General features: G+C 40.3%; 1 protein-coding gene across 1 annotated transcript in view; it reads left to right on the top strand.

Moving 5' to 3' along the window:
- The window catches only part of gcgrb (glucagon receptor b), a 77,137-nt gene extending 70,020 nt beyond the window's left edge, over positions 1–7,117 (top strand). The window contains exons 11-14 of the mRNA XM_061049500.1: positions 376–464; positions 601–745; positions 4,401–4,442; positions 4,789–7,117. Of these exons, the coding sequence (XP_060905483.1) occupies positions 376–464; positions 601–745; positions 4,401–4,442; positions 4,789–5,211 (699 nt within the window). The 3' untranslated portion in view covers positions 5,212–7,117. The remainder of the gene's footprint in view (positions 1–375; positions 465–600; positions 746–4,400; positions 4,443–4,788) is intronic.
- The last annotated feature ends 5,854 nt before the right edge of the window (positions 7,118–12,971 follow it).

The following is a 12,971-nucleotide window of genomic DNA, read 5'->3' as shown; positions in this document are numbered from 1 at the left end:
CAAACAAACAAACGGTCGTTTTTCTGAACCGTCAAAACAGAGGGTGTTATTCTGAAAATAAACCGGATGTTTTAAAGTTGTATCGGTGTCTGACTTCCCGTCCCGTTTGTTCTTTTCTGTGCTAAATTGATGCGTTGTGCTCCGGCCGGCTCCGGCGCGGTTGAACCGCAGACTAGATCCTGTTGTTATGGTTACAGAACACTCGCGCATAAGTGCTCAAAAGGCGCTGAAAGCAGTGCTTTTTTCTGAAAAAAGAAGTCAAGTGTGAACACGGCCTAGGGAGTCTTTGTCTTGCTTTAATGCATCCATTCATCCAAAATTCAATATTCAGCAAATTTGTTTCCATTTAACTCCTGTCTTCTCTTCCTTTTTCAGATAAACTTCTTCATTTTCATCCGGATTATCAAAATCCTCATGTCTAAACTCAGAGCTCATCAGATGAGATACACTGACTACAAGTTCAGGTGAGAATCTCCTTCTTGTTCTGTAAGGACAAATCATAAAATGAGGCTGCTTGCTGTGCAGGTAGTGCAGGAATGCGCTTAAAGAGCTTGATGGAGGATAACTCTTCCCTGTGTCCTTTTTTCTCCTCTGCTCCAGATTAGCAAAGTCCACTCTGACCCTCATCCCTCTGCTCGGGATTCATGCCATCCTCTTCACCTTCGTCATTGACGAGTCCGTCCCCAAAGGCTCCATGCTGCGGCTCATTCGTCTCTTCTGTGACCTGCTGTTCAACTCCTTCCAGGTCAGAGCTCATTTTAACTCACTCACTTATTCACACTGACAACGGTGCTCTCTCAAGGTTTTCTCTTTTTGTGTCTTTACCAAGGCAGACAATGTCTCAAATGTTAAATTCCCAACATATGAGGTATTGCAGAGCTTTAGGATGAGATTACTGACTTTGTGTTAGTGACCTCCATTGGATCCAGGACATGTATGGATTGGAGCTGGCTCGTGAAGCCGGGGAGTTGACAACATGCCCCTTCTGCTAAGAAAAGCACAGATTTAACATACTGATAAAATGTCAAAGATTGCTCAGGTCAGTACAGTCCACAGCAGAACAGATTCTTGTATTATTTGAAGCAGACACTCGAGGTTATGTAAATTCCAGTGACTCTCGTGTTAGTCTCTGTTATGTTTCCTCTCACCAATCCTCCTCTCCTCTGCTAACAGAGCTGTCAATCATGTCATTACAACACTGACATACACCAGCGTCATATTAACTAACCACTAACCAAAAGAATCCGGGTTTGAGAAAAATGTATTGAACGTGGATTCATGGCGGCAGTAGCTCAGTCTGTAAGGACTTTAGTTGGGAACCAAAGGTTATCCGGTCCCTGGTGCGGGCCAATAGTATGACAGTTGGTCTGGTTGCTGGAGAGATGCCAGGTCACTTCCCGAGTAATGCCGGGGTTCCCTTGAGCAAGGCACTGAACCCACAACAGCTCTGGCATGCTACCTGTGTAGCAGTGTGTAACGTTAACAAGAATGTACTTAAAAGTTTTCCCTATGTCCCATCTGTTAACGTAGGGGAGGGAGGTTTTATGGCCTCTACTGCAGCCTTTAGGGGGGAGGATCTTCTTGCTTCACTTTGATGGTGCACGTTGTTCCGTCCATCTCTGTATACAGTCTATGCTAATTATATACAAAACAGAACTGTTAGTAGCACTCGTAGTGGTCAGTTGTAGCCGTGTAATGATCTGAAGCTTTAAATGTTTCCTACAAAGTATTGCCTGAATGGATTATTTCTCTGTGTGGATGAACTCTGTCACAAACATACGGCTACAGTATGTCGGACCTTTACTTAAGTGTCCATTAACTGAGGGAAAAGAACAGCTTATGAGCTTTTTGCCTTGAAACCATGTCATTTATGGTCTTATTTACATGATTGTTGACATTTGACAGTCCATTTGTCAGTTTAAAACAAATGCACTTCCAAGCTCCTCCCTCCCCTCCTGTCTCCACATTTTCCCCGTCCTGTTTCACTTGCAGGGACAGAGATAGCAGCAGACGCGCGCTAATAAACATCTGAAAACAAGATTCTGCAATCAATTTCAAGTTATGATATGCATGCAGAAGGGCGATTCAGTAATTATGTTTTTCTTTCTAGGCCATAGAAAGTCTTGTTTCTTCGGTTTGGAAACGTCTGTTCATTTTCCTTCTGCCATACTCTGGCGATTATTTTAATTCCCCTAGACACAGCTCTCCTGAGTGTGTGGGGCCGTCATTTATTCCATCACATTGTGGCAGGGATATCAGTTGGACAGGGAGGGGTTCACTCAAAAATAAAACATGACTGAAACATGTTAGAGCCTCTGAATGAAACCAAATCCAGATGAAGAAAGCGCTCTCACGTCCATGTGAACACAAAGCCGAGAACAATAAATCCAGAAGGAGTTTGAATTCACTTTCTTTTGAGGAAGTCTTTACTCCACTTGGCCAATATATGTACACAGGGTATTTCTGATTATTCTTTATTTACATTTAAAGGTACTGGGATTCCAATTGGGTGTTTTGCTTGGATATTTGTGTCAAACATTATGCAACAAATTCAACAAACCAAGCTTATCATCGATGTGCACTCGGCACTTGCATTGTCCTCATCAGTGAGTGTGAGGGGCTGTGTGTATTGAGGGTCAGCATGCTTCAGCAATTTGCCCGCAAAGTGAGCATGAGTTACTTTATCTGTCACGATTTACTCTTGTTTATTTCCTTGTTGTTGTTGCTTAGTTGTGACTTCCTGTTTTATTTTGTCATTTGTATCCTTGTGTTTCTCTGTTTCCCGTGTATTAATCTGTCGATGATCCTGAGTTTAGTTTTCAGTGTTTCCTGTTTTATTTTGTAGTTCTTGACCCTGTGTATCGTTTCTAGTCTTACTTCCTCCCTTTGCGTGTTTCCCTCCTTTTTTTGATTGCCTTCATCAGTTTCACCTGTGTCTTGTCTGTCCCGCCTGTGTTTGATGACCTTGTCGATTTAGTTTCTGGGTTTCTTCCCTTCTGTGTCAGTATAAGTATAAGACTTTCCCTGTTGTTCCTGTGTTCCATGTAGGCCTGCCCCCGACTAAGGCTTGTATTAGTTAACAGTGGTCAAGTGTATGGCATTGCTGGAGGGAGTGGATTTCTGTTATAATAGAGCACTTCTCATGCTACAACAGAGATGGGGACTCGAGTTACACTTCAGTCGCACACAAATGTGAAACACTTCAGACTTGAGGTTTTGGGATTCGTGCCCAATCCTTTTATATTGTACATTTTGATTACAAGCTGAATGTCAATCCCTCCCATCATGCTTAACCTCCTTACCTGGAGCTGCTACAGATGGAATATAAGCTCAAAGTATATGTGATTTAGCCGGTCGCCGAAGTTGCCACATTTAGGAGAGGTGCTGCGTCCTGAATGTTTTGAAGAATGATGATAATTAAAAGAGTATGAGCAACTTCCCCGCACTCACCTCGCTTCACAGATCTCTCCCTCTGTCTCGCTCAACCACTCAGTCAACCACTCGCTCAAACACACAGTCCGAAACAATACCAGCCTCTATCACAAATGACTTGAACCACACATACTGTTTAGGGTTTTAAAAAAACAAATTGCAAAAAAGGCAGATATTCCGTGATTACATTTTTGAGTCCTCCAGGCCTATAGGGGGAGCTAAGTGGAGCAGTAGAGGTATATGATGAATTTACAGATCACAAGATGACAAATTTATAACTCATATAATTTTAACATCATGTTGGATCAAGAATGGGTTTCTAATGTATAGATACATTTGCTAAGGACACAATTGTTTAGAGAAGCTGTTGTTAGCTAGTTAGCGTACTTAGTCATTTGTTTTCAGGGATTGTGTGTTTTTGATGTAGCATTTTGTATCCTTATTTATATATATGCAGCATGTTGCTGTTTATGTTTTGCCGCACATTTGTCTAATTTGACTTTTATATGTCTGTGAATTTGCAGCCTGCTTCTTCTAATGAAAAGTGTTTGGGCTTGTTAGAGCACATTTTAGGGTTTTCAAAAAAATGCTGATTGCCCCGACATTTATTTCTCAATTAAATGTGATCGAGCGCTTCCTCACAATCCTAGGAACTAACTTCTCTAGATTCTATGGATTTTCATTTTCAGTCAGATTGATTGATTGTGAAAGATTGAGTGAATGATTTGTGATTTAAAACTTATTATCAGACAGTATATGATTTGATTTCAAGCCATTTTTTTCAGAGGTTTCAATACTCCCCTTTTTGGATAATAATTGAGTGCTATGGCCCAAAGGCCCAGTTGATGTTTAGGGTGGCTGATAATAAAAAAGGTCCAATATTTGAGGATGTATTTGATCACAGTCAAAATTGAGGAGCACCAGTACTATTTTTTTTTTAATTAACTGATATTAATCTTGTGTTTCAGGGCCTGCTGGTTGCCATCCTGTACTGCTTTGTCAACAAAGAGGTGAGACTGATGTGCTTTCATGTCGATACCTTCCTCACTTCATCTCTGACATTGCTGCATGTTGTTTCTGTTTCTTTGTAGAGAAGATAAGTTGGACTTGGATCATCAGAGTTCCTTTGCCAGCTTTAATTAGGTTTTTCATCTCTAAGTAGATGGATCTGCATTTAAATCAACTTTATTGTTTTGGATCTAAATTGGGAAAGACACAATCTCATCTATCTGCTCACCTCTTCACTTTTAAATGTAGACTTTGGCGAGAGACGTCCATCTCATGAGTGCTCCGCCTCTGATTGAATCTTCATCAGATATCTGTCTGTCCTCTCTCTGCTCTCCCATGATGCCTCAGGTGCAGTCGGAGATGCTGAAAAGGTGGAAAAGGTGGAAGCTGGGTAAGGACATTGATGAGGAGTACCGCCACACTCACAGCCACACGCCGCACGCCAAGAGCGGCAGTATCGCCACTGCCAATCTAGCGGATCTCCATGACAACAATGGCAGCGAGCCCAGCGGTGACTCACCTCGCCTCCACAAAGCAGAGCGAGGTCCGCCCTGCTCCGCCGCGCCCGAGGAGAACCGGCGGCTAGTCGTCTCCTTTAGCAACGGGACAGGGAAAGGAGGACTCAGGAAGAGCAGACACACCCTGCAGTTCTGTTTCCTGCCACACAGAGGTGCCACCACTCATATCAGCACTGCAACGGAGGACATGTGTCTCGAAGAGAGAACACAGTGCTGCAGAAACCCTTTGAACAAAGAGGAGACTAATGTGTAAGGACAAGCTGATCGGATAACTGTTTGTTCTAACTCTAGGTCAGATCAGTGATTATTGTGGGCCAAAAAGACGAAGAATACTGAAATAATCCACACGAACGAGGACATTCACCTCTGCATCATGTTGAAGGAAATAATGTTTTAACCCACAGAGCTGCAAATGATTATTTATTGGTTTTAGGACCTTGAGCATGTTTGGTTTCCAAAATGATGATATAAGTATAAATGAAATTCAGTGTGAGTGTATGTGAGTATCTGTATCTTTGTGTGTGTCTGGGCATGAGGAGGACTATACCAATCGGACAAAGACTTGCTCACATCTTTTTATCTGTTATGCTCGTGCCATTGTGAGTCTTGAGTGTACTGTGGGTCTGTATCCTACGACCTACAAGGGCAAACGCGCTGCCACAACCTGAAGATATCCATTAAAAAATATAGGACAAAAAAATAAGTAGAAAAATCAAATGTGACACAACAGAAATTGGCTGCAATTTAAAAAAAAAATGCAACAAACAGGCTACTAAAAAAGAAGTAGCTGAAAATACACAAACAATGCTGATAACAAAAGCGCACAAACCCAGAAAACAAATTGCAAAAAAGATATTCCATGATTACATTTTTGAGTCCTCCAGGCCTATAGGGGGAGCTAAGTGGAGCAGTAGAGGTATATGATGAATTTACAGATCACAAGATGACAAATATATAACTCATATAATTTTAACATCATGTTGGATCAAGAATGGGTTTCTAATGTATAGATACATTTGCAAAGGACACAATTGTTTAGAGAAGCTGTTGTTAGCTAGTTAGCGTACTTAGTCATTTGTTTTCAGGGATTGTGTGTTTTTGATGTAGCATTTTGTATCCTTATTTATATATATGCAGCAAGTTGCTGTTTATGTTTTGCCGCACATTTGTCTAATTTGACTTTTATATGTCTGTGAATTTGCAGCCTGCTTCTTCTAATGAAAAGTGTTTGGGCTTGTTAGAGCACATTTGCCCTTGTGGGTCTCCGTAGTTTGCTTCAATAGGCTCTAATTTCATGTCCACTCTCAAAAAAGGGGGTAAAGACTTTTCCTTTTAGGTTTTATAATGGTGACTTTGGACTGTCTCGATAGCTATGTCCCAATTCAGGGGTTGCATCCTTCGGAGGGCGCACTTGAGAACCAATTACTTCACAGCAGCACGTCAAAGGCTAATCGATTTTGAATCCCAATGAGCTGGCAATCTGTGAACCAGCAAAGTAATAAACTTCTAAATGTAAGTTACTGGTTTCAACTCAATCGAATAGCTGCTAATGTTAGAAAGAGGGACTTGGAAACTTTGCACTGTCATTTACGTAATAGGTTAAGTTACATGATGTTAGTTACGTTAACCAGTCCTGGTGCAGCTGTTGAGATTGCTGGCCACAGGGGCAGCACTTAGAAATTAATAGTTAAGGGCGGGTACAGCTGTTTATGCAAACGTGGAATTCTCCTGACCGTCTCACTTCAAGCTGAGCAGTCGACATACCCTACGAAGGCAGAGTCCTTCGAAGGATGTTATCCTTGAAACAGACAGAGCTTATTAATGTCAAATCCACAGACAATTGATGTTTTATTCCTCAGAGCAAATCTAAAACTAAGTTATTCGAGTTTTTATTGACTAAAGCCAAACAACCATACAAGAAAACAGTGGTATACCATGGCAGTTTTGACATTAATTGCATTAATCAGGCATTAAATCCATACTTCTATGCACTCTAACCATTCGTCAGTAGATGTGACGATTAACTGACTGAATTATTTAGAAAATGAAAATATGTGGGTGAAAGTACGTGTTTATGTATATGATTGGAAATACTAACAGATTTATCCAGTGAGGCGACATTTTAATTAAAGACGTGATTTGTGTTAATGGAGATTCAGTTCAGAAAATAAGTTAATTAACGTCTCATTGGTGTTTAATTGGATGAAAAGCTATATTCTGTTCAGAGGATTTATGTATTTTCACATTAAGGGTGCAATTTGCTCCAATCAGCTTCACATTTTTTAGGGCGCAAACACAGTAAATAAAGTAATTTCATAGACAATCAATATCCATTCATTACGGCTTGAAAAATAATTTGGTATTCCAGCTGCATTTCCCATTAATATTTAAAAGAAGACCAGTTTAACTATTTATAAACCAACTGATTTATTTTTGTTCTGCTGATCAGGGCTCATATTTCAAGACAAAAAAAGCAACAAAGAGTTCATGTTTCTAATGTAATTAAGTCCCAATGAAATGGAGAGTATCTAACTGCTGTGATGTATTTCCTACTGAAACAGGAAGAACCAATCACAAGATAGAAGGTGGGACATAACATTGGAAGGACATTGATTGGATCATTGAAAAGTGGGCGTATGTAGCTAGTTGCTCGTAGGTCCTGCGCGCCAGTCGGTAACTGGCATAATCGGTAGCTATTTGTGTCCCCACTTTAGTGCTGTGAGCTCGACGTCACTGTGAGGGAAACCTTAGTGTCTTTTGAGGTTAAAATAAAGGTTAAAAATTAGACAAACCTTTTTGATGATACCAAGATTAATCATCAGACATTTGAAAAGTAGTACAATTAGTTTGATGTAAAATTACTCAGATAATAAACAGCAAAAGGCAGATAATGTTGTAAAAATTAACATTTAACACAGGAACGCTGGATTAAAACAGGGAAACTGTATTTTTCATTTCTTTGGGAATTTAAGAAAAGAGAAAATTAAAGACAGGATTGATGGTTTAAATCAAATGTTCCATTTGGATTCAGTCAGAAATGCATCGGTTTTTCCAATGGCAGTTTTCAGTAAAATGGTAATCAAAAGGGATTAGTTCCAGTGGGTTTCATGATCATGGATGGTTAACACCAAATCTATTTGAAGTGCCAGATAAAGCACTGTACATTGTAAATACTGATAACAGAAAATATTGTACAGAAAAAGACGAATTGGAGAATGTGTTGTTCTGTGTTTCTTCTTGCAGTCCAGGTGACCCAGAAATGAAATGAACATGACTTCTTTTGTCTTTTTGTTTCACAAGAAAATGAATGTAACTGTTCTTTATTTTCAAATGTTGCAACCGCAGGAGGGGGCCAAAGCAAACAACGTCATGACTGACTGCAAACCGTTTTTTATAAAAGCCAAACTGTTGTATCTAATATGTGTCTGTGGATCCAATTAAACTGAATTGTGTCAGTGTAAAACTGTCCGTTTATAATGTGTCACTTCGACAACTGAGAGAGAGTCAACAGTGTTACGGTGCTTTAAAACATGCATAAAAACTCCTGAAAACTAACTTCACCCACACTTTTTCCTGCCATGCAGCCAGTACATTTTGAGTGAAGTTGGATGAGCTGATGTAAGAACGAACCCGGAGATATTCAGTGAAATGTAAGAGTGAGCGGAAGGTGGTGATGACATTTTTATCCCGAGACCAGTGCACAACCAAAGTGCATGAATTGAAATTCATTATGTTTTCTTTTCGCCAGTATGTTCTTCTTTGGTTCATAATTTTAATTTGTTGAACTACATGGAGCACTGATATACTGTATTTGGATATAAAGGACACATTTTCATTAAAGCATTGTACTCTGTTGCTTCTTTCGGCAGTTCTACGTTGTTCTTTGTACGTCATGTTTTGCCTCCTTGCTGGCGGTTTCCACAGGATCCGTGTGGTCAGCATTTCCTCTATGCCTTGGTTTTGCTCCGTCAGAGTTCGTAACCTACCCTACTAGGTCCGTGTAAGCGTGAGCGGAGCCATGAGCAGCTGTACTTACAGGTTCACAAGATCAAAAAAGAAATACAAGACAACAAGGGAATAAAGGGAACAATGTCCAAACGTGTTACATGTCCAGGGTCCCGTTTCAGTAAGCAGGTTTTGTGCAAACTCTGAGTCAGTTAACCCTGAAATGAGGGAAACTCTGGGTTTTCCGTTTCAGAAAGAGAAGTCACTCAAACCCGAGAAAGAGGGGTAACTCAGCCCGTTCCAGAGGGAGAGGTTACTTTAGCTCCGAGTCAGTAACTATGGTAACTGAGTCTGTGAACCCAGAGTCTCTCCTCGTCTCCTCCCTCTTTCAGAGCCAGAAACGCTATTTATTTTCCTCATTTTTTCATTCAGTCAGTCTTTATCACGCGCGTGAGATTCACCAATTCTCTGAATAAAAATCCAGGTTGTTTTAATATTAGGCTATATGTTAGTTAGGCTATACTACAGTGTAGCCTATAAAACAAACTATTTTGTCGAACAAGGCATGTCTTTTAGTCGAGGAGTCTTGAGATGAAGGGGCTGCATTACTCGGCAGGGAATAAGAACCTACATTAACGTCAGGAGATGGTATTTTTATTAGGGCTAATTAATAAACAGGATAAAGGCGAGAGGACTTTTAGCCAATGTGTGTGAATACAGCATTATGTAGAGGATAAAGTTAATGCACATTCAAATAGTCACTGAATGAAGTATAGCACACTTTGTTTAATAGGTTAAGTCAAATATGATTAAAATACGATGAGCCTAGTTTGTTCTTCTAGTCCATTTTGAGCTGTTTTAAGTTTGATTTTCTCCTGCTAGATTGCTTCTTAATGAAAATTAATATTTTATTTTATTTAATAAATAGGCTACCATTCCACCAGTTTGACCTGCAATATTATAATTCTGATTACATTTTAAATGAGTAGACTTCTTGCGCTCTGACGCGAGCAGCTGTTTTCTCTTACACCACTTCTCTCTCCTTTGCAGCAGTGTTCCTTTTTTCCTTCTTAAAACTTGTTCATATTCGTAGTATGTCCCCATGAAGAGAGGCTATATTTCGAGATGGTTAAGGTATGAGGATCTCTTTTTTGTCACCTGTTGCCATGGTGAATCGCTGTATCGGGGCTCCATTAATGTTGGCTTGTTATCGTTGTGGTGCACGCACTGAACACCGAGTGGACCTACTCAAAGTTGATTTAATAAACTAAAATCTGCTTATCTGGAACTGAAAACTCAGAGTTTCCCACTCAGAGTTTCCCACCTGAGAGTAAATCAACTCAGAGCTCAGGGTTAGACTGAGATTTGTTGAACCTTCTTTCAGAAACGGGCCCCAGGTCTATCTGACTCCGTTGAAAATAAACTCTGCATGTATTTGGAACGTAGCAGAGCTGAGTGGTGCTCCCAGCACACTCCTGAGACGGACCACAGTGCATGCAGTGGAATTACGAATGCACAAGTGCAGTGCACAAGGATCCTGTGGAAACTCCAAGTAAGCCCATCCCATCCGACAGAGATCGTCTCCTGTTGTGTAATGCATGTGTGTAAACAGCTAAATAAACATTGCACAAAAAGTATGGAAGATTTGGCAAGTTTTACAACCCACATACTCAGCTCTGCTGCTCATCCCACAAATGCATGTTCCTTACAAATGTGGCACCATTTAAAATAAACAGGCTTTCCAACGGTATAAGATTTATTGCCAAGAAGCAATGTTACAACAAAGAAATAATCCTTCCTTACCTTTTGTGCAATGTATATTTGCCATCCCTTTGCAGTAACAAAGATAGAGTGCTAACACACTTTTGTGAAAATAAAGACAATCATAACGTACATTTTGTGGCCAAATTCAACCCTGGAAGATTCATGTCGATATAAAAATAATTTCAAATTTGCCTGCAAATTTTGAGAAAGATATCTCCTCTCTGTGTGCATGTGTATGCTTATTATTGTGCAGTTTATTCAATAACATGTTAGACTGGAAAGACAATCAATGGATTTAGTAACAACCAACGCTCATGTTGCAACTGGAGATGCCATCAGAACGAATTCATAACGACTCATCGGTGTGTTGTTGCAGAAGGTAATAAGTTGTCAGTGGATGAATTATGTAATGGTCTTTCTGTGTGTGTGTGTGTGTGTGTGTGTGTGTGTGTGTGTGTGTGTGTGCGTGTGCGTGTGTCCATTGATCATGATTGATCCAGAAATCTCCATAAAAACACTGTCCTTCCTCAGTCTGCTATAAACATAAAGCAGAGAACAGGACCAGTGGAGGTAGCTCTCTTCAGGGCAGCATGAAGTGGAAGAGTATGAGGACACGTCAGAATGATTCTCCGGAGAGTCACTGTAACTAAAGACAGGTGTGCACCAGAGAAAATAGAGCCCATAAAAACTATTTCAGACTTGAGTATTGAGCAGCATGCGAAAGTGTGGCTTGTGTGAAACAAGGAGTCTGAGCAGTTGTTGCTGGCTTTAAATATGGAGGTAAAGCACATTTTCACCATTTCAAATTAAATTTAAAATAAATGTTTTGTATGAATAAAAACATCCATTATTAATGATTTCATGAATTTAAATAGACTTTAAATGTGTTCCAAGAACTGGCAAAACTAGCGAACTAAACAAAACAAGCAGCCACAGGACAACAGAATTTATCCATAACCAATAATATTATATCAGAATGGCATGAAATGATTACTATCACAATTACAGCTCTGAAAAAATTAAAAGACCACCGCAAAGCCTTTTTCTTCTAGTGAGCCTTCTAGTATTTTTTGACCTTACCTGCCTTCTAGTTACTATTATTGCCTCTCCCTTTTTTGGATTTCTTTGCTCAACTGATTGTTTAGCTTTGTACTGACCTGGGGCCTGTACTACGAAGCGAGATTAACATACCCAGGGTATCTTTGGGTTATCTTGCTACACTAACCCTTGCTTAAGAGACCGTGATTAACAGTCATACGCAGCTGGTTATCAACCTGATAAGTTACCCTCGAGTTTCCAAGAACGCGTTCACATAAAAGGGGCGGAGTTAGCTTCATATAACTATATATAAATCACAAGCATAACTGCGTCTCCCGTCAGCAGATCGTCATATCGAACAAACTCTGAACAAACTATATTAATAATAAAAAGACGTTTAAGTCAAACAGGCTCCCAGAGACTAAAGTTACACAGCTGAAGCAACAAATACAGGGAGAACAATTGGCAGATAAAACAAATAGGCTAAACGGCGAGTATTAATGTGCAAACTACGGCTTATTATATTTTTTCTGATCATTAGTTCGCCTTAGAACTGACGATAATAAATCCTGTTTTTTCTCTTAACTGGATGTGTTGCTCTGACCCCTTCATGTGGCGCATATAACAGTTTGAGAAGTTATATTTCAGCTGCAGCTCTGACGATAACAGACAGAGCGGCATGGAAACACTAAACATTCATGACACTTTTTAAACGCTTTTTCAGTCTCTGCTGAAGGATGAAGGATGATATCAGTTCAAAATAATCTTTAACTTTACCGACTATAATGTTTTTATATGGGACACATTATGGGTCTCTCTCCCTCCTCCCCCCTCTTGATCAGCTCCAGGAGCTCCATGAATGATCAAAAGATCTGATTGGTCAGCGTGCGGAGATTTCCACAGGTTGATCTCATATCTCGAACATAACCCCGGAGCAGGTTAGGTGTGCAGCATAAGTTACAGTGGCGATAACAAGTGGATTGAAAACCCAGGGTTAAACCGGAAGTTACCTAGCTAACTCCAAATCCTGCATCACAGGCCCCTGGACTGTTTATTAAACTCTGCTTTTACTGAACTCTGCCTCGTGTGAGTCTGCTTTTTGGCTCTGTGTTTCTATCTGGTACTGTTAAGCCTGGCTCACACTGCAGGATTATCGGGCTGATTTGAGCTCCGATTCTTCCTTCCCGACAATCGCAGGGTCGCTCCCGACTCAAGGCTGCTCGGACCCGATTATCTGCTCAGATGATCTTGTAGTGTGAGCGGTAC

This window comes from Labrus mixtus, chromosome 2 (assembly GCF_963584025.1).
Source record: "Labrus mixtus chromosome 2, fLabMix1.1, whole genome shotgun sequence".
NCBI classification, from domain to species: Eukaryota; Metazoa; Chordata; class Actinopteri; order Labriformes; family Labridae; genus Labrus; species Labrus mixtus.
Note: the sequence above shows the minus strand (reverse complement) of the source record. Positions and strands in the feature narration are given on the sequence as shown.